The 26,712-nt window shown below is 41.9% G+C and overlaps 1 protein-coding gene, 1 long non-coding RNA gene and 1 pseudogene across 5 annotated transcripts in view; 2 read left to right on the top strand and 1 right to left on the bottom strand.

Annotated features, from left to right (window-relative positions):
• ADAMTS12 (ADAM metallopeptidase with thrombospondin type 1 motif 12) overlaps positions 1-26,712 on the bottom strand; it is a 258,947-nt gene that overhangs the window by 17,133 nt on the left and 215,102 nt on the right. For 3 of the 4 annotated variants that reach the window (XM_016121979.2, XM_036226115.1, XM_016121980.2), the window contains 4 exons: positions 23,600-23,752; positions 15,430-15,606; positions 13,404-13,547; positions 357-516 (listed from right to left, as the gene is read on the bottom strand). In XM_016121979.2, coding sequence (XP_015977465.2) covers positions 357-516; positions 13,404-13,547; positions 15,430-15,606; positions 23,600-23,752 — 634 coding nt within the window. The remainder of the gene's footprint in view (positions 1-356; positions 517-13,403; positions 13,548-15,429; positions 15,607-23,599; positions 23,753-26,712) is intronic. The other variant, XM_036226114.1, reaches the window with a different exon arrangement.
• On the top strand, positions 447-2,339 carry LOC118606817. Its single transcript, XR_004952643.1, has 3 exons — positions 447-536; positions 992-1,083; positions 1,972-2,339. It is a non-coding gene; the product is annotated as an uncharacterized LOC118606817 (long non-coding RNA).
• LOC118607139 lies at positions 20,317-20,435 on the top strand (annotated as a pseudogene).

Genomic DNA, 26,712 nt, shown 5'->3' with positions numbered 1-26,712 from the left:
GTCAACAAAATAGTCAGCATAGGGAATATAGTCAACAATATTGTAACGTTGTGTGTAGTGCCAGATGGGTGCTGGAGTAATCAGGCGGAATCACTTCATAAATTATACAAATACTTAACCATTGTGCTATATAACTGAAACCAATATATATATAAAGACATCAAATAGCTAAAAAAAAAACCTCTAAAAAAATGGGATTAAGAGTCACACCTCACCAAATCAGACAGCTTGCTCCCAGGGGCGCTGGCTGGCCAATTCCACATTAACAGTCCTGGCTGAGTAAAGGGAACTAAAACTATTCACACACAACTTATTTATGAGAAGCTCTCTCCCTGTATGCAAAGCCATTGACTCACCAGCACTCTTCCTGCAGGCCTGCTGGTTGCATTTTTGGAATTCCAGAGGTCTGGGTTCATGATCACACAGGCATTGGTCCTGGTCTTCAGTTTTATTGTCCTCAGAGGAGACACAATAGACAGTCCTCTTCTGAAAGCCACCTCCACAGGAAGCAGTGCACTGAAAGAGAGGGGTGCATGGTGAGTCATACTTCCTCCTCGGGGATCATCAGGGAATTGTGGCAGAACCCCTCTAACCCCACTGTGGTCAAGTAGGCAGAAGTCTCGATCATCGGAAGCCTTGTTGAAGGAGTTATAGAATAAAGGCACTAATATTTTGGAGATGTAATTTAGGTTGTGTGGGTTGAATTTGGCTTGATGTATTATTGGGTTCTCTGAAGAATGTGGACAGAGTTGAATTGCAAGCAAAATAGTAAAAAAAAAATCCTATTTGGGCCCTGGTGCCTAGTCATCCAATTTCTCTAAACTAATTTTGACTGGGGCTGGGAATCACATGTGGGGAAAGGGGATACAGCTTCAAGGGAAACAGAGAGTAGATTAAAAAGGAAAGCGAAAGAGGAAGACCATGGTGAGATGGAGAGAGGACTCGGAGTGGACCTAGCTGGACCATGTGCGTTCTCAAATCATTCCAACAGGTAAGATTCCACCGTAAGATCATGATGTGGCAGCCTGCAAGCAGAAGGGTGAAAGCCTGTGAAAGCTGCTATACAAGGTGATTCCTGGAGATGTAAGAAAATGTCTTAATTTACCATATATACTCTTTTAAAAATTCTTTTTATTGTGGTAAAATATATAAAACATAAAATTTACTATTTTAGCCATTTTTAAATATATAGTCCAGTGCCTTAAGCACATTCACATTGTTGTGCAGCCATTACCACTATCCATCTCTAGAACTTTTTTATCTTCCAAACTGAACTGTATACCTGTTAAATAAGAATTTCTCATGTCCCCACTCCATCTCCATACTTTAGCAAGCACCATTCTGTTTTTTGACTACTGTAGGTACCTCATAGAAGTGGAATTCTTTAATATTTGTCCTTTTGTGACTTATTTTGCTAGCACGATGTAGTCAAGGTTCCTTCCTGTTATAATATGTGCTAGGACTTCCTTTTTAAGGTGGACTATATTCCATTGCATGTATATGCATGTCTTGTTTACCTTTTCATCCACTGACACCATCTTTTGGCTATTATGAACCATACATACCTCTGTGGTTTGCAGTCTGTTTTGTGTTTTATTATACTTTTAGCCTCATCTTTCTTATAAATTCAAAGTCTCTCAGAGGGAAAAAAACCAGTTCTTTGTCCTGCATTGCAATTAGATGAGTGCTAAACACAGCCTGACAATCAATAAATACCCACTGACTAACTGGCAGAAAAAGTATGCTGCATGGCACATTCTGTATAAATAACTAGGCTGAAAAGATTCCATTTGCCATTTGAAATGCTGGCGGTCCTCAGCTCACTAGATGAAAAAATACCCACAATGGGACACCTCTGATAAACTCAGAATTCTACTAACAAATTGTTTCCCAGAAAACTCCCATATGGGATAGGAGGAGAAACATCACATTTTTCTTACATTCACCGCTTTATTTTATTCTGCTCCTCAGAAATCCTAGAGCATCGTGATCAGCACAGAACCTCATGCTTGTTTTATAAAGTCAGAGATTTCTGTGATTAAATCGGAAGGCAATTTTATTCAGCGAATTCACCTCAAATTCTCCATGGATATAAACAAATGAACAAAAAACCCAACTGCGGAATAACTACTCAACTGATCCTGAGTAAATAAAAGTGCATGACACAGGACAGAGGGAAGAACGAGGGACATTAATCAGGCCAGAATCTGGTAAAGAGCACTGGACCAAGATTCAGGAAACTTTGGGTTTTTCCCTCACTGAATATTGGCCTGGGTCATTCACTTGACCTCTCCCTTTCTTCCCCTGTAAAATAAAGTTGTTATTGAAAGAACAAATGACTTTCTTTTCCTGCCTTTGGCTGCTAAGGGTGTGATGGAACCAGGCTGAGCTGGCCTTGGGTGCTGAGTCTCTTGGCCAGGGCAAATGAAGACTAATTATAAGCCAAGCAAACACACAAAATATCCATGTATTTATTAGCCAATTAAAATGATTTATGATAAAGAATCTTAATTGGGGGATTAAGCATGGTTGCTGATTTGGGTTTTGTCAATTGTGCTCATACTGTGAGTTTGGGGTTTTAGAGAAAAGCGGCGTACCTTCTCTCTAAAAGGCTAAGTTCCACTTTGGAGTCGAGAAAAATAAGGGATCTTTGTGTAGTACTGAGGACCCAACATAGGAATGGAGCTAAAGCTGACTAGCTCCCAGCTAAGGCTACTGAGTAACCGAATGGATCACACCCTAAAGTGATCTCTGCTCTAGCCTGTCCAGGAAAATCTTTCTCTCTCCTTCAATTCTGAATTACAGCCTTGCCAGATCAGTCCTTCTTTCAGCGTTTAAAAGCTGTCTTGCCACTAACTTCTGGCTGTGAAGTTGCTGCTGAGAGGTCAGTTGATAGCCTCATGGGGTTTTCCTTATATGTAACTCATTGCTTTCTTCTTGCTTCCTTCAAGTTTGTCTGTCTTTAACTTTTGCTATTTTAACCCATTTCTTGTTTAGGAAAAAAAAAAGTGCAGCTCGGTGCCAGTGTTAAGTTTACATAAACACGCTCTTTGAGACTGAAGCAAATCTGACTGGTTTTCAATGTGAAGATGATATATAAAAATTGTTCTTGCAGTTATTTCTAAACAGAACTTGCCTCTAATCCTAATGTAGCAGAAATGTATATGATGATTAGTATTTAAGAATTTTTTCGTGTGGTGAATTTCAAAGCACAAAACAACAAAGCAGAACATCACATTCCACACAAAAATACCGCGTTTCTCTCCGGATCTTCTTGCCACCATTTGTTTGCATCATTTGTTTCCAAAGCCTATTGATATACTAGAGTGACATGCAAATAATGAAAACGAGAGATTTCATGGCTAACTTTGGGGGTAAGGTTATGACTATAATCCGCGAGTTATGTTGGGGTAAACACTGCAGCTCAAGAGCCTCCGGTGAGCATCCTTAGGGACATGAGAAACTGGTTAATAACAACATAGCTCGGTGTGCGTCATTTTGGGTTCGTCTTGTTTGGAACTATCCATGCTTCTGGGACCTGGATATCTGTTTCCAAGGTTAGGAAAGTTTTCATCCATTATTTCTTTAAAGTTTCTGTACCTTTCTCTTTCTGGAATCCGTATAATGTAACTATTCGAGCACTTGATAGGAATGCCTTAAACTATCCTCAGTTTTTTAAATCTTTTTTTCTTTTTGCTGTTTTCACTGGCTGATTTCCACCAGCCTTTCTTTCAGGTTGCTGATCAGTTCTTCTGAATTAGCTAATCTGCTGTTGATTCTCATGTAATTTTCATTTAGGTTATTGTGTTTTTCCGGTCTGCCTGGTTCTTTATTATACTCTCTAACTTTGTTGACGTTCTCCCTAGTCCTCCCTACGTTCCTCTGTTCCACTCTAAAGTTTAGTGAGCACCCTTATGACCATTTCTTTGAATTCTTTATTAGGCAAATTACTTCTCCCCACTAACTTAGCATTTTTTTTCCTGGGGATTTTTCTTGTTTCTTCATTTGAGAGATATTCTGTCTCTTCATTTTGTTTGACTTTCTATGCTTGTTTACATGAATTAGACAAATCAGCTCTCCCAGTGTTGAAAAGGTGGGCTTATGTAGATAGCTTCTGTGCAGTCTGTGTGTTGGTGGTTTTGGTGGGCTGGTAGGAGCAGAGTGGGTGCTTGAGGAGTCCGGGGCACTGACCTACCAAGCCAGAGCTGCTCTGGGTGGAAGGCCAGGAGTGTGTGGTGATGTCCTGTTGATCCTGCTTGCCACCTTTGGGCAGAAAGGGGTTAAGGTGATGTGTCCAGGAATGTGTTGCTGTGACCTTGCAGGTACGCCAGCCCACCCACAAAGAGCCCCTGCCCATCCTATGCAGGTAGAGGGGGACATTAACCATAGATACTCACCAGCACCTCTGACCCCTGAGAATGCCTGCAGTCCCCGGAGAGCTCCCACAGCTCTCTAGCCTTCTCTATACAGTCTCTCTTTTGTTTGTTGTACAGAAAGTGGTCCCATGTAGAAGCAACCTCTGTGTCGGCTTTATGTGCTGAGTGGTTTTGGCGGGCCAGTAGGAGCTGAGTGGGTGCTTAAGGCATCTGACACATTGGCTTGCAGGCCTGGAACAGCGTCTTGCAGAGAAGCCAGGGGCACGTGGTTATACCTTATTGTTCTTGCTTGCTCCCTTTATTTGGAGGCAAAAGGCTCTGGTGATCTTGAAGGTAGGCTACATTATCTGAATAAAGCTCCTGGGGCCCACCCTATTCCCCTGTAGGGGAACATAACGGCACTCACTGGATTCTCTGGCCTGGAGAGTTCCTGCAGTTCCCAGTGGGCTCCTGCGGCTTCTCAGACTTCTCTATTCGGTCTCGTTCTCTTCTTTGCTGTTCAGAAGCTGTTCATTCGGCCCTCAGTTGTCTTGCAAGGGTAGTCGCTCGCTATATACATGCATATTTGAGTTTGCTTAAGAGGTGGGGTATGAGTTCGGCATCGTCCTATGCTGCCACCATTTTGACCCCCTCTTAGTTAACTACTCTAGAAAGAAGATCTCCAGGCTACAGTCAAGATGTAGGAAAGGACCTAAAGAGACAATTGCTTCTCTTTACAAACTTTCTACCAACCCCCATTTCCCCTACCTATACCCCAGCCTTCAGAGGTACCTAGGAAATCTCAGCTGTGGACAGGTTTTAGCTTTTCTAGCATGATAAGTCAATTTTAAGTTTGGCTATGTTTCTAGCTTTCAAAATTTTATTGACCCCTCCCTATGCTGTTGTCTCCTGTCTCCTGTCTTCTTCTTTGTCTTTGTAGCTTTGTGCTACTTTTTTTTTTTCTCTCTCCCTCTCTTGCCTATTTAACTGTTTTGGAAACAGAGGCAAATGTATATGTTCAATCCATCCCATGTCTTACTTGAATTCTATAACTTGTCTTTTTCACTTAATAATAGATGATGAAGGTCGAGAGCAATTCCAAAAACTAGCTTAGTAGATATTAGTCACCCTTGATGCCCGCTACCCTTTGATATGCATAAATGATACATTTTTGATACATGGATCTTCCAAGGAAACTCATATTCACCTCTAAGAGACGGTTACCTCTAACTCCCTCTAAGAAAATTTTGAACTTCTACTGTTATTAAATTTTTACAACACAGAAATATAGTTAGACCTCATTTTTGAAAAGGATATACTAGCATAAATTAATAGATTAACCAGTTCTTCCATCAAAAGACATTTAGGTTATTTTCAGGGGTTGGTAATGGAAACGACATGGCAACAAACATTTTTATAATCTTATGTTTGATGGTATTCATGTGGGCTAAATTATTATTGTTAGAATTGCTGGGTCAGAGAGTCTAGGTATTTTAAGTTTCTTGCTGATTTTTATACTTTCTGTTCTAACTCTACTGGAGATGATTACAACGGAAGAAAATGCCCTGGAAATCTAGCTGAACAACCAAACCTCTTTACAACGTCAGTCTTACCTAAGTGTCAAAATGAGGAGCAGGCTACATTCTTTGGCAAATGAGAATGTTTTTGATAATTTCCTCTTCTCAGTGAGTTCCCTGGCGCTTGATGCGCTTCACATTATTATTATATTTACTGGGCTATCATCATCATTCTCCAGAAGGAAAATTACATTGTCCAGCTTTCCTTTAACAATGAATGACAAGGTATTACAGCCTCAGGGAATTGACAGAGAGACTTAAAAATGTTCGTCTGTATTTGTCTTCTGAGATTTTGTGTCCCTGAATGGACCCAAACTTAGAACATTTTAATGACAGTTCACCTTGTATCAAATTTTCTCTTCTGATGGTCACATTTGATTTGGTTAGTGATGCTTCTAGTGCTATATGGGGCTCCAGGGCATCTATGAAGAGTCTAATCCTGCAACATGTCTTTATTTGTTGGGCACGGTCTTTTCAGGTTGTTAAATCAAAGATGGAGGAATAAAATTGCTTTTTGAATAACTTAATTTCTAATGAATGGGAAAGAAAGTCGACTTCCAAGGGAGATATTATATGATGCCCATATTTAAAATTTTAAATATAAATTATATTTTTAATTGTTTAAAGTATTAAGTTTAATATTTAAATATAAATTTAAATGAAAAATATGCAACTGCACATGGTATTTTCTGTTGTCCATGTGATCCATGGGTGAAAGATGGGCCCTGGCCCTGCAGAGAGCTTAGCAGGGTACATAACAAGAAGTACCTTTGGCACGTCTTCATGAATTGGCATTAGATGCCAATGAAAATAGGGCATTCATAAAAAGACTATGCATTCTTTCTACCAAAGTGAATGGATGACATCATTCTTCTTTGTTTACTGGGCATTTTTTTAAAGGCGTGAAAATAATGAATATGTATTTTTATGTTGCAGCCTAATTGATTAATGCACACTGGTCCTTTAGCAATAATGGCTCATATTTCATTCCTCCTGGATTACACTGGGGTAGGGTCCAGAGACTAACACAACCTTGAGTTGGGTGCACCATCAGGAACCTTTTTTAAGAGTACATGCCAAGAATGACATAAGCATCATGGTGAAGTGAGCGGACTCCTTTGTTTGCCCTTTCAATTTACAATGAGTTAGAACTACAACTTACAATGAGTTAGAACTACGGCTCACCACACAGACACTAGAAAGATCCATGCATCAATATATCTAAAATTGTGCATATTGGAACAAGTAGGGGAGGTGGCTGCAGATGATGTTCAGTGCCCACTCTGGCTCCAGTGAGTGAGACAGCAGCAAAGAATTTGGGCTGTAGCCTTCACACTGTGGTCTAGAATATAAGAGGGGCAGAAGCAGCATTCCTTTGAGGGAAGGCATCTCCCTTCCCCATCACGGCAGGCCCCAGTAGAGGTAGCTGGGAAGCTTTAAACAGCACAGCAGTACCAGCAAGCAAGCCACTGCTTGCAGGGGGAAGCGGAACCCCGAGATAATGAACTTGCCTCTTTTTTCCCTTCTATCCTGACAGAGCCTCGTAGAGGCAGTGGAGATGCCCCCCAAAACACAGTGGGCCAGTGACCATGAGTAAGAAAGGAAGTAGCACTGGGAGCACACAAAACCAGTTCTCCACCTGCCCCATTCCTCCACCATTCTGTAGCTCCTACCAGGTGGCTCCAGGTAGTGGCTGACCTTGATCTGCACTGGAGCTCCTCCCAAGAGGCCTCAGAACCAACACACCTGGTGGCGGGCTTCAGACCACACCAGGATACCACGCACCAGGTCCACAAATAACACAAAGGACAGACTGGGCAGGCATGAGACTCCTACTACAGTGAATCCTGCTCACACAACAGCTCATCTACCTTAGTCACAGCCACCTCTCACAGCCATTCAGCCTTGAGGGTCAATCCCGCCCACTAATATGCTAACAGTATCAAGTCTCAACTACAATGAGAGGGCACACACAAGGGACAAATCTGGAGCACATGGCTCAGGTGATCAGGGAGACTTCGCTACTGGGCCTCACAGGACACGTATTCCATAAGACCACTCTGCCAAGACTGGAAGATATAGCTGATCTATCTAATACATAAAAACAAACACAGGCAGTCAGCCAAAATGAGGAGACAAAGAAACATTTTCTAAATGAAAGAACAGAACAAAGCTCCAGAAAAAGAACTAAACAAAATGGAGACAAGCAATCTACAAGATACAGAGTTCAAAATACTGGTTATAAGGATGCTCAATGAACTTAAAGAATAAATGAACTCAGTGGGAACTTTAACAAAGAGATAGAAAACAAAAAACAAAGAATATGATAACTGACATGAAGAATACCTTAGGAGGAATCGACAGTGGATTAGATGAAGCAGAGAACTGAAGATAAGGTAGCAGAAAACACCCAATCAGAACAGCAAAAAGAAAAAGGAATTTAAAAAAATGAGGATAGTTTAAGAGACCTCTGTGACAACATCAAGCACACCAACATTCACACAGGGGTACCAGAAGGAGAAAAGAATGAACAAGAAATTAAAAACCTATTTGAAGAAATAATGACAAAAACCTTCCCTAACCTGGCAAAGGAAACAGACATACAAGTCTAGGAAGCACAGAGTCCCAAACAAGATGAAACCATCATGATTAAAATGCCAAACGCTAAAGACAGAGAGAATCTTAAAAGTAGCAAGAGAAAAGCAGTTATGTATAAGGGACCACCCATACACTGTCAGCTGATTTCTCAGCAGAAACTTTGCAGGCCAGAAGGGATTAGCATGGAATATTCAAAATGATGAAAGGCAAAGACCTACAACCAATATTTCTCTACCCAGCAAGGTTATCATTTAGAATTGAAGGAGAGCTAAAGAGCTTGCCAGAGAAGAAAAAGTTAAAGGAGTTCAGCACCACTAAACCAGTATGACGAGAAATGCTAAAGGGACTTCTTTCAGAAGAAAGATTTAAAAAATGTGAATAAGACAATATAGACAAAAGCAGTGGACCAACCAAAGGTTAAAAGGCAAAAGTAGGAAGATTATGTGTGGGTACAACAATAAATTAAGGAACACACATGCACACTCACACTCTCTCTCTCTCTCTCTCTCTCTCTCTCTCTCTCTGGGAAAAACAGTGTTAAAAACAAATGTGGAGGGGGCTAAGTAAAAATTACAGTGGTTCTAGAATGTGTTAAAATATAAAATAGACTGCTATATACGTAGCTTGGTATACATGAAGCCCATGGTAACCACAAACCAGAAATCTACAGGTGATATTCAAGAAATAGAAGAATCCAAACACATTATAGAAACTCATTAACATACAAGAAAAGGGAACAAAAGAACAAGAAAGGAACAGAGAAGAACTATAAAAACAACCAGAAAACAGTAACATGGCAATAAGTACATATCTATTAATAAATACTTTAAATGTAAATTGACTAAATGTTCCAATCAAAAGACATAGGGTGGCTGAATGAATAAATAAATGATACCTGCACTTACGCTGCCTACAAGAGACCCACTTCGTATTGAAAGAGACATAGAAACTGAATGTACAGGGATTAGAAAAGACATTCTTGCAAATGGAAATGATAAAAAGGTGTAGCAATACCTATATCAGACAAGGTAGACTTAAACATGAAATAAAGAGACAAAGAAAGGTTTTTCATAATGATAAAGGGATCAATCCAACACGAGGATATAATTTCCATAAACATCTATGTACCCAGCATAGGACATAAAGGGGGAGAACAACATAATAAAGTAATGGTCGGGGACTTTAAAACCCCAGTGACATCAATGGATAGATCATCCAGATAGAAAATCAAATTAACAGTGGCCTTAAATGACAAATTAGACCAGATAACTTTAATTGATATATTTAGGGCATTTCACTGCAAAGCAGCAGAATATACATTCTTTTCAAGTGCACATGGAACATTTTCCAGGATAGGCCATATGTCGAGCCACAAAACAAGTCTCAAATTTAAGACTGAAATCATCTGAAGCATCTTCTCTGATCACAATGCTTTGAAACTGAAATCAATTATAAGAAGAAAACTAAAAAAACACATGGAGGCTAAATAACATGCTACATACAATGAATATGTTAACAACGAGATCAAGGAAGATATTGAAGATAACTTGGAACAAACAAAAACGCAATGACCCAAATTGTATGGAACATAGCAAAAGCAGTTCTAAAAGGGAAATTTATACCAACACAGGCTTGCCCCAAGAAACAAGAAAAATGTCAAAATTTCAAGTAAATAATCTAAACTTACACCTTAAGGAACTAGAAAAAGAACAAAGTCCAAAGTTAGTAGATGACAGGAAATAATGAAGATCAGAGTACAAATAAAATAGAGTCTGAGGAACGATACAGGATCAACAAAACCAAGATCTGGTTCTGTGAAGAGATAAACAAAATTGATAAACATTTAACTAGACTCATCAAGGAAACGAGAGGGCTCAAATAAAATCAGAAATGAAAGACATGAGTGACAACTGAGACCACAGAAATACAAAGGATTATAAAAAGATACAGTGAACACTTACATGCTAACAAACTAACAACCGGGAACAAATATATAAATTCCTAGAAACAGACAATCTTTGAAGACTAAATCAAGAAGAAATAAAAATCTGAACAGACTGATAACTACAAATGGAATCGAATCATTAAACAAAAAATTCCCAACAAACAGAAGTCCTAGACCACATGGCTTCACAGGTGTACTTTACAAAACATTCAAAGAAGAATTAATACCTATCCTTCTCTAACTATTCCAAAAAACTGAAGAGGAAGGAAGGCTCCCAACTCATCCTATGAGGTGAGCATTACCTTGATACCAAAAGCAAAGAAATTACCAAAAAAAAAAAAAAAATTACAGGCCAATGTTCTTGATGAAAATAGATGCAAAAATCTTCAACAAAATTTTTAGTAAACCAAATTCTGCAATACACGTAAAAGATAATACACTATGATCAAGTAGAATTTTTCTTGGGATGCATATTTGGTTCAATAACTGTAAATCAATCAAAACGATATACCACATAAACAAAATGAAGGATAAAAATCATATAATCATAAGTGCACAAAAAGCATTTGAAAAAATCTAACATCATTTATGATAAAAACACTCAGGAAAGTGGGAACAGAGGGAACATACTTCAGCGTAATAAAGGCCATATACGACAAACGGACAGCTAACATCAGACACTTATCCAAAGACATACGGATGGCAGCAGACATATGAAAAGATGCTCAACTTCACCAGCTACAAGGTAAATGCAAGTGAAAACCATGAGTTACCACAACACACCTGTTAGAATGGCTATTATCAATAAGACAAGAAATATCAATAAGACAAGTATTGGAGAGAATGTGAAGAAAAGGGAACTCTCATACAGTGCTGGTGGAAATGTGAATTGTAGTCACTATGGAAAACGACATGGAAGTTCCTCAAATAATTAAGAATAAAGCTACCATATGACTCAGCCATCCATCTTCTGGGTACCTACTTGAAAAATGTGAAAACACTTGTGAAGATGTATGTACCCCTATGCTCACTGCGGCATTATTCACAATAGCCAAGACATGTAAACAACCTATGCTCTTTGAATGATGAATGGATAAAATGTATGTATATACAATGGAATACTATTCAGCCATAAAAAGTTGAAATATTACCATTTTTGACTAAATGGATGGATCTTGAGAGTATTATGCTAAGTGAAAAATAAGTCAGAGAGAAAAGGACAAGAACTGTATGACTTCACTTATATGATGGATATGAAGCAAAAAGCAACAAGTAACAAACCAACAAAAAATCGACTCCTAGATATAGACAACAAGATGGCGGTTACCAGATGGGAAGGGCAGAGGGGGAAGGATGAAGTGGGTAAAGAGGGTCAAGTACATGGTGATGGAAGGAAACCAGACTTTGGGCGGTGAGTACACAGATGTATCATAAAGCTGCATACCTGAGATTCACATAATGTTATTAGCTAATATTACCCCAATCAATTTAATGAAAAAGGAACAGTATGTTCCACATAAAAGAACCAGCATGTATAAGAATGAGCAATAAAAATAATAATATAGTAGTAGCCAAAATGAGAGTACCTACTAGTATTTGAATTGGTCATGACTATACAGGTGCAACTATGTAGCTATGAACAATGAAAATTACTAAGAAGAATACAGCAACCGAAAAATATCTGGAGGCAAAACACTACACTGCCCTGTGTTATAATTATAGCCACCAACATATACTTACATAAGAACGAATCACTTTAAAAAATATTAATAGTCAAGGGGTTAGTGTATCAGATCCTCTTGGCTGCCCCGTCTCCCAGCTCTGGGTCTTTGATCTCCCCCAGTGGAGGTGGTAACCAATTTCATGGTAGCACAGCCCACTGGGCTGCACCTTGCACCCATGTTGTACGCCTCCCACCTCCTGACTCTGAGCTTTCTTGTTGCTAGTGACACACGAGACATGGAAGGACCTGCCTACACAGGAATAATCCAGGATAATGGGGGATACTAGGCACTGGAGGGGAGACCTTTGCCCAGTCCTGGGAGACAGGAGCCAGTAGACCATCCCCTCTCTTCCTTCCCCTTGACAAACTACCACAAGAGGCAGCAGTTCGCACCATTTTCATGAGGCCTTTTGAAAACTAGCAACCAGTTGCTCCCAACACCAAGCGTGGTCAGGCTGGTAATGCGCCATGTCATATTTGATTCCCCTTTCTTTGCCTCCTTTTTTTTTTTTTTTCTATCACGCCATTTCCCTGACATTATATTTCCTAATAAATTGTTCAATTTTGCCTAGAGAACCCAGGATAGGGCAAGTCAGAGTGAAGGCTGAATCTGTCTATGAAAGAATTTTTATTTATTTTCAGTATCACTGATAGTTTCATGATACAATAAATAAACCTTGAAGAAGAATAAATCTTTCCCTCATTTACAGTTTAATTATTTTATTTGTCCATCAAATGGGCTGGCCACCTGACAAATTGATTTGTGGATTTACAAAAGACTTGAGACTCACTAAATTAGGCGAAGCCTCAAACTTGCAGGCACGTAAGATTCCCATTTGCCCTAAGAAAAGCCAGAGGATATAAGATCTTCAGGCCCCAATTGGCTTTCCTTGGGCTTCGTGCCCCTGGGATAATTTTGATATTTGATCTTTTCTGTTTTGAGTTTCTTTGATCTTTGTGTCTCCTGAACTCAAGATGGTAAACACTGCTCACCATGTCAGCTACAGGTCAACTTCTAGCAGACTTAGAGAGTTATATTAGATGGCAGAAGGATACTAGAACTAAACTAAAAAACACACTATAAATCAATGGATACACTGAACATTTACAATGAACATATATTTCTTCTGAAAGCAAAAAGAAAACAAACGCTTTTTTTTTTTTTAATAATAAAATAAATTTAGGAGACTATAACTGACTCTTACCAGGTCCCAGTTTCCAGTGGCCCAGTGACAGCAAGGGTGCCTGTTGCAGGGTGCAGTAGATGTGGGCCTTTTTGCCCAATCGCAGAGGCCTCTCGGACAAGTCACTCCTCTCTCCTGAACTCCGCCTCCGCAGGACCTGGAACACTGAGAGACAACAAGGGCGAGGTCAGGTAAAAAATCCCATGGTGACGTGTGCAGTGATGAGGGGAGAATTTTCACTGCCACTTGTGTTCAGTGTTAAGAATATTAGTATCTGTACTGGGGTCTGGAGCATCTGTGCCAGGTTCTTTACAATGACCACTTGGTCATTTCAAAGGACAGTGGTAAAAGAAGAATTACAGAGAAGGAAGGAGATTGCTAAAGGAAATTCTGACGAGGAAGAGAAAAAAATCGGGATGACAAATAGTTCAATGTCAAATACGTCAGACGGAAGGAATTCTGCTTAAAAATCTAAATGAGTCATCATTCCAGAAGGGACATTATGTTATCTGTATTTTGTCTTCTGACATGAGTGTCTAGAAACCAAAATGTGAAAAATAGATGTTTTTACTATTATTAGCTCTAACAGCCTAAACAACACGCATTTGCAATACAATTTTTTTTCATGTTCTGTTAAAACGGGGTTCAATCTTTCTTTCCTACTACATAAAGCTGAGAGTTTAAATTTGCCCATATTCAGAATAGAGAAATTGGTAGGTTTGCCCAGGGTTCTGATGCACTAGCTTAATGCTCACAACATAAATCTGAAACGACAGGTTGTATTCCCGAAGGAATGCAATTCTAAAATGTGTCAGGCTTTTGCTCACTAGGATAATTTTATAAGACTTATTGTCTAATTTTCTTGAGGTTTCTAGGAAGAAATAATTCACCAAGGATCTTGAAAGGCACTTTGAGTACCTTGAAAAATCTTAGTGCTTTAAAAAATCTTAATTATGGCATTGTAACAACAAAGCAATTAAGGTTGTCAACATCTTGCACATCACAAAAGGCACTTGTATTTGGTGGCACCATAGAAAACAGGGAAATGATATACAATTAACCCTTTCTGCTCAATAAACAAATTAATCTATTGCTTTCACAATATCTCAACTATGAGAGTTAGCATGGATTTTCCCTCCACTTATTAGCTCTGTTATTAACCATATATTAGGAGAGAAGGAAAGGAATCCCACATTTGGAATCCTTGGACATACCTTCACATGTGCATATGGATTGGGGTCACCTGGCCAAGTAACCGCCAGGAAAAGGGAATGAAGAAGACATAAACCAGTGGTTTTCAAGATGTGGTCCCCAGAGGCTTCGGCGTCTTCTGGGTACTTGTTAGAAACGCAAAACTGCACACCCCACCCCAGACCTCTGAATTGGATGCTCTGCAGGGAGCGGCAGGGTGGGGAGGGTCCAGGCATCTCTGTGTTAATAAACCCTCCAAGTGATTCTGAAGCTCGCTAAAGTTTGAGAACCACTGGAGCGGAGACATTCCTAGAGCTAAAATGCGTCTTCCATGCAAACAGTCTGGGCTGGCTGACGTGCACTGAAAGGGCCCAGAACATTCCCACAATAGGATTAGATAGTATGTGTAGACAGGGCAGCATCATGACAACTCAGGTGAAGCGTCTAAAGGTGTCTAACCATCAACAGCCCCAAGGAAATACTCAACTGAGTTTGTGGAAAGTATCTGACCATTACCGCCAGCCTGACCGCAGAAGCTAGGAAAAGCATGTGGGGCTCCGACCTAAATGGCTTTCATCAAAGTGGTCCATGTACGTTTTCCCAGCAGAGGCCCTCACTCTCCTGTACATTCACTGGAAGACTAGGTTCTAATAAAACACTGAACTGTCAGCTGAAACCACACAACATCATCTTCAAGTTGTTGACCTGGTCAGCCTCCCCTACCCAGTGTTGGGTCACTGAGTGGAGGCCAGTCATTGGCACGATGCAGGTGTGGTCTTCCCTGACTTCTAGACTCACGTGGTGACGATCATTCACGTTGGCCTTGGTGTGTGGATGGTGTACCGGGGGGTCGTACCTGGCTCCAGGGCTCCACCCGCCACTCCTCGCAGGGTTCCACGTTACAGCTCGTGCTCAGCGGGGGAGGAACGCCCGCCAGGAACTGGCAGTGAAACGGCCTCAGGCTCCGGTCCTCCCGGCTGTCCACACACTGAATCTCCCGCGTCTGGAAGCCCCCACTGCAGTTCCTGGAGCACTGTACGGAGTGAGAGAAAAGGGGAGGCCTGAGTCCCTGGTGTCAGGCCTTCGATTGCCTGATTCCTGGAGGGGTTCCACAAAGCACTGTGAAGTTCCGGGCTTGCAGTCAGGAAGAGGAGTTAGTTCTAGTTCAGTGAAGTGTTTTTCCTCACACGCCATAGAGAGGGAATCATTAAAGCAGATCCTGGAGACGGGGCTGCTGGTGTCAGAAAATGCAGGTGTGGCGGTGTGAGGGTGTGATGTCTGACAGAACTGGGGACACAGTCCAGTTCTGTCACTCACTTGTCCTGAGCCCTTGGGCAAGTCACAGAAACACTGGGTCTCATACCTGTAATCTGAGACAACTGTTACCTCATGGGGCTGTCATGAAGACTACGGACACTGGGGTTGGGGTGCCTGCCGGCACAGTGTCTGTCTCAGTGGGCGCACGGTCCCTCTCATGTCTGTATTCAGTCCTGGTGAGCAGGACTATCCACAAGGGGGCCTCTCTGCCAAGCCACAGCCGTCTCTCCCTCAGAATCCTGCTAACAACCTGGTTTCTCCATGCCCTGAAAGCAAGACAGGGTACGCATTCTCAAGTGAAGGGCCTATGTGAGGAAAACATTGAATAACTGCTGAGTGGTTTGACTCGCGTGAGCAAAACCTGTCCTTGTCCCCACCACCCACCATTCTTCCTCCTACAGCTGCCCCCGCCTGCCTCCACCACTGAGTTTTCTCAGCACATGCCCGCAGAAAGCCGTGCCAAAGGCCCCCCTCACTCCCTCTCTTCACATGTGCTCACATCTGTGTAGCAGCTGCTTCGTCCTGCTCTGTCTCAGGAAAGGGCATGGCTTACCTGTAGGACTGCTAATGTCCTTAAGAGCGTAATAAACATGACAAGCCATAGTCACCTAAAATCAGAGCTACGAGGCCTATTCCAGACGACTTCTTTTGTTTAGTCTCTGATTTCTTGAGTTTTGGAAGTTACTCTATCCTCCGTCTGCTTCGATTTTCTTTGATCGTAACTAGAGCCTCTAAGACTTGGTCTGCAGCCTGTATATAATGCTGCTCCTCTCCAAATTGCTTCCGCTTGTCTTGCTTCTGCATCCTAGTCTCTCGGGGCCAGTCCTGGCCTGGCTGGTCTCGTCACTGCCCACGTTCAGGCGAGGACGTGTGGTAGGTGGGATGGAGGCAGATCCCTGAGCTTCCCAGTCCTTCTCCCGCAGATTCTCCCTGAGTCAACAATACGTCCCTGTGGTCCCGCGTCCTGAATGTTCCTCCCTCTACCCTTCGCATTACCTGCCAGCCACTGCTCTCTCTTTAGGTCTCAGAGAGGCCTTCCTTGAATATCGTATTCAAAGGAGGTTCTCCGTGTTATTTACCTCAGCTCCTTCTTGGTTTCTGTCACAGGGACTTCAAATGTGGAACAGCTTTTATTTATTCTGTCCATCCTTTCCATGAGACTCTCACCGTCATCAAGTTGAAACCGTATCTGCCCTGGTCACCATTATGTCCCAAGCATTTAGCATGATGCCAGGCAGAGCAGAGATGGTCCACATAGACATTTGGAATGAATATATAAATTCTGAAGACAGGGTGACTCCGTTGGCAAGAGAGATGTGGTCACCACAGGAATGAAGAATATCTTTCTTAACCCTCTTAATTCTTCTTTCAACTATTTTATGGCAGCCTTGGCTGAGAAAATACACCTTCCAGAAGGTGTGTCATAGCTGCAGGTATGATTTCATCTGGCCTCCTTTCTACACAGTAAAAGATCATGCTCTCTTTCTGGCCATGGTCATGGTGGAATACTCACAATCATAGAGCTATAGTTCAGAAAAGAAAATTCCTCGTAACCTTTCAGTAGAGGTACATCTCACAACACCGTCCCCCTTCTGGCCCCTGGCAGGCCGCACAAAATCAAGTGCTTTTAAACCTTGGGCTGCAACATAGAAAGATACGGATGGGCCTGTGTGATAAGCGAGCAAATCGATGCTCTAATGCTCCCATAATCAAGAGTGTTTAGCTTCTCAGAAATAAGCAACACTTGAAACACAGCCCCCAACCCAAACAAATAAAAGACTTCATTTTCCTCCCACTCTAAGTACAGAGAGGAAGAAGTAACTGCCAACTTAAAATCAGGCACAGAAGAAATGAGGAAGCATGCTAATAATTTCCACACAAAGCAGCTATTTATTTGTCTGACAAAACAGACTTCTGGGAAACAGCACGTGGTTAAAACAAAAGACCTCTTTATTTGGAAAAGGCAACTTTTTACAAGACATAAGTGTAAAATGGAGTTTTATTTTCTTATTTTCCATTTGTTACCATAATATGGTATTCCTAAATTGAATTTCCAAATTGGCATTACCCTTTTGTCAGAGAGAGTTTTCCCACTCAATGGAAAATACAGTTTATTAATAAGCTGAAGTTAACAATAAGGAAAGACACCTACTAAATCTGTAACTTTTCTGTTCTATTTGAAAAAGGCCTCTCATGCAAGGGAAGTGGTGGGAAGTTAAATCATTCCATATCTAATGCTATTTTGCCTTTGTGTGCTGAAGGCCAATTACTCTATTCATTTTCTTATTGCCCTACAGGAGGGTCATTTGTATTCATGTTTTCCTAACCTGTGGACCAGACTGAGGACAGGAGCCAGACTAATGAGAATAGAAATACTGGCTGATGCCCTGCTGTGAACGAACAGGCCTAATTGTTTTTCCAGTTACTGCATCAGTTTGTTTGACTGACAGACTCTGCAAACCACATTGCTGTTAGAATGAAAAATACCCTTAGCTTACGGGAGCCTCTGGCAGAGACAAAATGAAAACACAACCCTTTCTTCCTTGTGTTGCTTTTGATTTATGAAGTCATCCTGATAAAAATATTTCCCATGTTGCACTCATACGGCGTGTTCATATGACTATAGTGAAATTAACAAACATAGGATTAGGTCAGTAGACTTCATTCATTTATGACCCTGACACCAAGTGCCTGTATAACAGTGATTAATCACTTCTCTAAGCCTCCATTTCTCCATTGTTATTAGAAGGATAAACTAGACGACTGAACTATGCCCGCATTCTAATGTAGTATAAGTGTATGAGATCACTAGATTTGTATTGTTTTGATTTCAAAATACTTTCTTCTTCCCAAGTTGCACACCAAATACTAAATTAGGATACAGAAAGAATTGTTTCCTCCTCTTTCCTTATGCTAAACAGATTCATAAGACCCTTATGATCAAATAATTCATTCTGAGAATTCTAAGCTGAACAGCACCCCAATTCATCCTTTTATTTGTTCTTCCCATCACACCCCCACTTCCCCTCCTCTCAGTTAATGGGCATTTGTTAAATTCCAGGCTCTGTATCCCAATCTGGCCACAGGGAAAAGTCACGTAAATGAGTAGAAGTAATAAAGGTTTTATGTCATAAGTTGTTCATGATCTAGCCAGGGCACAAAGGAAGAGGTGATCGATTTCACTGAAGAGGTCAGGAAAGGCTTGAATAAAGAACCAAAACTTGAGCTCAGTCATAGGATGAGTAGATGCTCACTCAACTGGTAAAATAGGGTGGGGGATATTCAAGGTGGAGAGTGGTGTCTACAGAGGCACAGTGCTGTGAAAACAGGCCCATGTGGGAATAGAGGGTTGATCAGAACGTTAGAGCAGAGGGTAGGGGTGGACGAGGGATGGGCAGGGGGTAGCATGGAGGGCCCCCTGGTCTGGATATCAGTCCTTAGCTAGAGCGGTCTTGGGTTCAAGCCCTCCCAAAGACCTCTATTTAAATGCCATCCCTCTAACCATTTCTTTTTAGGGATTCCTTAATCTGAAACCCTCGGGGCGTCAAGAGAGGGCGAAAGTTTAGAATATAATAAATTACATCAAGAGTAAAATAATGCAGTGATTTTTAGTATACGATCCACCTTCCTGCTACTCAATTTTTGCTTTCTGGGGACAGAAGCTTCCCCATGTTTTAACTTCTGCACATTAGATTTTAATATACGTTTCTGGGAACATGTTTTTTATGAAAGTTGGGGACTGTCTCCATTTAGCAACAAAGGGTCTCTTTCCCTATTTAATTCATTCATAAAAATTCAAATCTAAAAAATGCAACACTATCATAGACAATCTGTAAAATCCAATAAGCACTGGAGATAAGTAGAATCAGAAGAACGAGCAATATATGCGAATGTATTAGCAAATACATGAAACCCAAGGCCATAAAGGAAAGCCTGCCACTTTCTCTTACTTTCTATCAAAACTACAGATGATAGAGTCAACTACTGCAGAAATTAAGGTGCAAGGTGGGAAAACAGAACGTGCCAAGAAAAATAGTAAACACGTTTCTAATTCATCTAAGAAATAATCAAGCTCTGTTAGAGTTGACTATGAAAAGGGTAGTGCTCATTCTAAGTGAGGTAATAAAGGGGCTGTCAAGTCACCAGTTCGCAAGACTTCAGCAGCAGGTACAGGACAGGCACATGTGTGTGGGAAGCGTGTGGGGCCGTGGTTGATGCGCGGCTTTGGCGTTAAGCCGCCCGACTGAGGGTTTTCCAAGCTCATCTTTATCACGTGCTGCGCTTCTTCCTTCACAAGAATCACTTTGTTTCCCCTCATAGAAATTTTAATGTTCTGAAATTGACCTGCATCTTTCAACGGACATACATATGTATTATGTAGTGTTTCTTTTCTTTCTGAAAAGCTGTAATTAAAAGTGATGGCTTCTTCTATGGCCATGCCCCTCTGAACAAGCCCGGTCCCTTCTGATCTCGAAAGCTAAGCAGGGTCGGGCTTGGTTAGTACTTGGATGGGAGACCACCTAGGAAGACCAAGTGCTGTAGGCATTAAAAAAAAAAAAAAGTGATGGCTTCTTAAAACCGAGAGTATTTAGTACTACCTGCATGATCAAGTATTAGTTATTTAAACACTAAGCTTTCATTTCCTCAGTGAGAATTATAAAGAAGGTTCTGTATTGGGTGAAAATTAAATTGTTTATCTAAAGTTCTTGTGCAATGTCAGGCCTATGGTATATTTAGCAAATGCCAGAGCCCAAGATAGGTCAAGTCTTCCGAAGTTCACAGACACCGACCATCTTGTCTGCTTAGTACTGGGGAGTGGACTCCTGCTTGAGCCAGTCACTCCACTGGCAGGACTTATTCCCTTGACAGGAAAGGAAGAGGTTAGTGAACATGTAATAGTCAACCCTAACCTTTACCTAGAACTCAAAGTTTGCCCAGGGTTTCAGGTGAACAGTCTTAACATTTATAAAGTTGTTTCACCAGCATTCTAATGTTTTGATCCTTATAACAACTAACTCTATGAGGAAAGTAGAGGCAAAACCCTCCACCTCAATCTCAGAAGTGAGCAAACTAAGGCTCCTAGGAGATTAGATGAATGGACCAGTGTCACACGTTGGCCAGTGATGGAGTAGGGCTTCAACCCAGACGTGTCTGATCCCCAGCCCGGCACGGCTTCTAAGATTCAATTTTTCGGAATTCTGTTTCCCCAAGTATGTGTCTGGGACAAACTGGAGGACTATGGCCTTGAGTGTGTTTCAGGCAGATTAATGCATCAACAGTAAGGAAGCCATTTTGAAAAACTACTTTTACATATTGTGAAGGTAGAAAGCTTATGTACAGTCTCATTCTACTGTCACACAGAGAGAAAATGTCCACAGCAGCAATACTGACTGGACTTCATCAAGGACACGGGTGATGCTAGAGACATAAGCTAGTAAAACTGCAATTCAGACAGCTATCACAGTGGTGGGGAATTACTGGTGAGTACTCTGGAGGTCTCAGGTGTGATGTCTGTGGGTTCAGGTGAGGCTGCAGCACACCCTGTAGTCCTATGAGAATTAAAACGTTTTACAGTATCGGTGGGATCCTGTAGAGGGCTCAAGAGAAAATTAGAATTCTTTCCTCTGAGAATGTATCTGTGAAAATGCAAACTTGTCAAAGTGGCAGAATCGAAACCCTCTGGACATTTAAAGGCAAAAGCAGGAGTCTACTTTCCTACTCCAGGTTTTGGAGGTTTCCCTCTGAGTGAGCTTAAAAGTTCTGATGGAACAGTGAAACCAAGAAGGCCCTTAAGTCTTTCCTAGTGGTGACTTGGACTTCAGACATCCATGTGAACTGGTTAGTACTGTGGGGGTCAAATCATCAAAATTTAGGATAAAATCTAAATTGACAGTCCAAGGCAAAATGGAAGTCATGTATGCCATATCTATAATAACAGAAAAAATGAAAGTCAGGACAACTGACTATCAGTAGTTAAATAGCATCTTTGATGTAAGGTTTTGTCTAGTTTCCTGAGAGAAGAGACATTTCCTTTACTGATAGGGCTGTAGTAACTTTGAGGACTAGATTTTAGCTGTGGTGGTGACTATATTCTGGCAGAACCAGACACTATGTCAGGGATATCTTCTACAGAACCACTACGAATGCTACAGGGGTTAATAAATACAGTATGTGCCAGCCTCCCGGTCCGACCCTGGAGAACTTCTGGAACTTCCGTTCAGACATAATTCCTAGGATTTCATACTGAGTGAGTGACCTTTTCAAAGTGTGAGCTATTTTATGCATCTGTATTTTTTATGACGCATGTAATTTCCAAGGAGAGGACTGGTCTCAGTGACGGGAAAGTGGGCCTTTAGGGCTTTGGTCAGTACTCGACACGGTCAGAGCTAGAAGTTTGAGATTTTTCTGGAAAATGCAGAGAATTTATAGCCAAGCATTTAGTCCTTGCTGGACCCTGAGTTCGTTATGAGTTGACAGAGGGGAAAAATAAAATCCAACATTCATTCCTGAAAGAAAACTGGTGCGCAAACAGAGAAAGGGAGGTTGGCAGGAGTCAAAGGAACTCCAAGTAATTTTCTCACGGCGAAACCTTACTTCCCCTCTCTTCCCAAAGATCAGAGGCTTACTTTGGGAAAAGGGGCTTGAAGCAGAGAAACGACATTCCATACTTCTGTCTGCCAGGTGAGCCTGCCAGGAGAATCAGACACGCCCAGTGAGACCCCTCCTGGTGCTGCTTCTGAGGGTGACACGGCCTCTCCACAAGAGGAGGATGCTAACGTCTAGAGAAGGTGCCAGCCTCCCCAAACTTCTGTGTACCTCTCTCTCTTCCCTTCTGTGTCAAGGGAAACCGGCTCCCCAGAGAGAAGACAGGTGCCTACAGGGCATCCCTAGGGTTGGCTGTGCTTAGTAAGTAGGTGTGTTCGAGGTTCCACCTCTGCACCCCTACCTGCCAAGCGGCTCTCAACCCTACTGCTGCTGACCAGTGTCTTACGGCCTGGGTGCATTCCCCAGGGGCTGCACCCAGGTGGGACCTGGTCAGTGCCCCAAAGCACCAAGGCTAACTAACCCTAACACCTGATGCAGCCTTTCGCCAAGGCCCATGTAGACAGCACAGTAAAGTGAGTATCAACAGCTGGATTAGCAAAGACAATACAGTCACACTTCAAAAAAAAAACAAAAAAACAAAAAAACTGGAGAAAATACACTTTCAAAGACCAAATTCCTCTTTATGGCTCAGCTTTCTTTTCATTTCGAGTCTGGCACTGTAAACAGTATACTTGGTTTGTGAGCAGCTGTTGAGTCAATAGTTAATTATACATGTGATAATGTATAATTATTCATTATAATGCTAAATTTAAGTAATTTAGAAATACGTCCCATAGACAAGCAATTAATTATGCAAATTTAAAATTCCCCCCCAGTTTTTTAGTAAGGAAAAGACAGGCAGATATAAATTAACAAGCGAGTTAACAGAAACTCTGTACTTGTTCTAAGACTATTGTATACAAGAGTAGCAGGCCTACCGCAACGCCTGGGATTTCCTCATCCACTCATTGATCTTATCAATGAGGCAGAAGGGAGGCAGGCAGGAAGGAGACAAACCAGAGTTAGCAAAGGCTTATTACATATGCTCCGCCCCTCGGCCCCTTCGCCCCCAGCCCCACGCCTGCCGGCCACTCACACACAACGCCGCGGAGGCTCATAGTTACCTTGCTCCAGTTTCCCACTTTCCAGCCGGCACACGGACGGAGGTGGCATCTCTTAGCCGGGTCAGGCCTCTGCGTGGCCGCACAGTCGGAATCCACCTGGGTGCTGCACTCCACACGGCGCCAGTAGGCCCCCAGCCCACAGGTGGTGGAGCACTACGGCGGGGAGGGAGAGAGGGGAGGCAGAGGCTGCGGGCCACGTTCTCAGACACACCCACGTGGAGTTGGGAGTTCTCAGTTCCCTCCCCGGGCTCCTCCGGCTCCTCCTCCTCGCTAAAACAGCCTGCTGGGCTTTTAAAAATAAGCAGCGCTGGGGCCCCTGCCCCAGGCAAATGCATCTGAATCTCTGCAGGTGGGGCCCAGGCATCGCTCATTTAAATAATTCCCCAGGTGATTCTAATAAAGAGCTGGGGTTGAGAATCCTTGATTTACATGTGGGAGGAAAACCCAACGCAAATGGAATTTGCTTCCCTTTAAAAATTATGCTGGCTTGAGCGTCCGACTGTCGGGATTTCATACTAATACTTCTCCGTCAGACCCGTGCGCCTGCCTCTTACCTCACAGCCGAACCTCACCTCTGTATACCACCTCAGTGACGTCATTCCGCTTATTCCTGCACGTGATGAACCGTGGGGTAGACCAGTAATGTTACAGTGTAGATAAAGAAACTGAGGCTTGGAAAGCTGACTTGTAAGGCTAGGAGTTTCCGCCTCCAAACCGTGGTATGATATCTGTTCTGGCAATACTTCTCAAACTTCAGTGTCCATAGGACACCTTGCTAAATGCAGATTCGGATTCAGTAGTTCTGGGCAGGGCTGCAGGACACTCATGGATTCATCGTGTGTCCTCAGACCACACTTGGAGTTAGAAAGATGTTACAACATGATGCTTTTCACCACTTGACTCACCGGTGTTGAGTAAATCAATCACCTTTTGCCATATGTGCAGCCCATATCTCAGAAGATGTTTTCATTTATTTATAATTCTTAAATATCTCAGGTTTATCGTGGGGTCGCCTTGAAAACTACACAAATCCCCGCCTCCTCCATTACCAAGATTTCTTCCATTCTGTGTGGCTAATTCTTTCATACACTGCTTTTTCTTTCGGCCCCTCTCCCCTGCCCATCCTCAGAAGGAGGGGCTGTTTCTGGACGTATAAAACATAGCTCAGGGCTAATTTTTAAAAAAAGAGTGAAAGTTCCATCTTCAGCATTTTTGAAAGTTGCCTTTGATGAGTTATAAATAAAAAATAGCCTAACATTTCTCTCGCTGCATTTGCATCCTTCATACGATTTTGTTTCACTTTGTGCAAGTTATATATATATTATAACGTATACATAACATAATACAGTTCCAAGGCAGATAAGTTTGCTATAGAATCATAGAAAGGGAAGAGTAGAATATAGCCTAGATCAATCTTTTTTTTTTTTTTTTTTCCAATTGGCTCATTTATGGAGGTAATCGCTCCTTGTCCTTAGAGTTCTTTAGGATTTGGTTTGTAACTCTCCTATGTTCTTACACTTTCTCCTCTGTACTACGTGATGTATACAAAATAGAGACAATAATGGCTGAAGTGCATTGATCACTGTCTTTTTTTAAAAAAAATTTATTGGGGTAACATATTGATCACCGTCTTAGACTGACTGAACTAGTGGCCCCCATTTTTCACACCCATGCTCTTTGCAATGGGACTTTGCAGCTCCTCTCATCGAGCTGTGGGAGATATTTCCCCAGGTCTTGAATCAGGACTGTTCTTGTGACTTGTTTTGGCCCATAAAATGCAGTGGACGATGTGCCAGTTCTCAAGAGGCCTTGCTTGTTCTCTGAATTGGACTCCCATCTCTGCCCCGAGAATAAAAGTAGGCTAGGCCGCTGCAGGACGACAGATCATGTGAAACAGAACTGGGTGGCCCGGCCGAGGCCATCCCAGACCACCCAGCCTTCAGCTGACCCTCCAGCAGATGCAGGACAAGCCAAACTGAGTTCAGCTAAGCGTAGCCCAGATGAGCAGAAACTTCCAGCTGACCTGTAGACCTCTTTACTGAGACACTGTGATTGTTTGTTGTGTAGCATTATTGTGGAAACAGACAATTGATACAACATAATAAGTACCTTTCTTAGATTTTCTCTAACTTTCTGAGACTTGGGGTACGATTATAGTTCTGCAGTTGGCTAATTGTGTAACCTTTTGCAGTTTTCTAACTTCCATAGCCTGTGAAACCAGTGAAACCACCTGGACTTCCTCATTTGGGCTGTGAGGACTACAGAGATAACTGACGCACGTGGTTAGTGCTCTACAAATGTTACCTACTAAATACAACACACCTGCAAGTTAGCACTGTGAGTCCCACTCTCTGGGTATCGGGAACCCAGAGAGTTTAGGTCACACAGACAGTATGTTGTTAATTTCAAATTACAACAAAGGGAAAAACATGGAATTTGCCCAACCCCAGGAAAGGAGCTAGAGATACCAAATCGCTGGGCGGGTGATGACCCTGGAAAACCTCAAGTAATGTCCATAGTTCTTTTCACCACATTTATGTTGCCAATAACTGCATGTTGTCTCTGGGAATCTGCATCTAGTCCTGCTAGATTCAGGTGTCACGAGCAAACATTAATTTCCTTCCTTTTTGACAGTTTCTATTTAGGCAGCAAAGAACAGTGCAAAGGTGAAACAGACAGGAGGATGTCCATGGAATGCAGGAAAATGAAATTATTTCAATTTCAGATTGGGAATGTGGGTTCAGAGAAAGGAGAACCCTGAGGAGGTAGAGGGACAACTTCATTTTGTCCTAGAGACTAGTGACCCCATGGCAAACGATTTACAGGTCAAGGAGCAGGTTTTGGGGTATTTAGAACTGGGACTGATATGAAGAGCTACATCAGAAACATACACACACACACACACACACACACACACACACACACACACTTCTGGGCTGTTTTATTATAGCCCAAATTGCGCAGAATATCTCAATGTAATAAAATAGCCCAGAAAGAAACCCACACCTATATGGTCCATCAGTCTGACAAAGGAGACAAGAATGTGCAACATGTATTGTAAAGAGATGGTAAAGACAGGCTCTTCGATAAGAGATGCTGGGAAAACAGGACAG

Source organism: Rousettus aegyptiacus, unplaced genomic scaffold (genome assembly GCF_014176215.1).
Source record: "Rousettus aegyptiacus isolate mRouAeg1 unplaced genomic scaffold, mRouAeg1.p scaffold_m13_p_8, whole genome shotgun sequence".
NCBI lineage: Eukaryota > Metazoa > Chordata > Mammalia > Chiroptera > Pteropodidae > Rousettus > Rousettus aegyptiacus.
The sequence above is the reverse complement of the archived record's forward strand: the minus strand, read 5'-3'. Positions and strand labels throughout refer to the sequence as shown.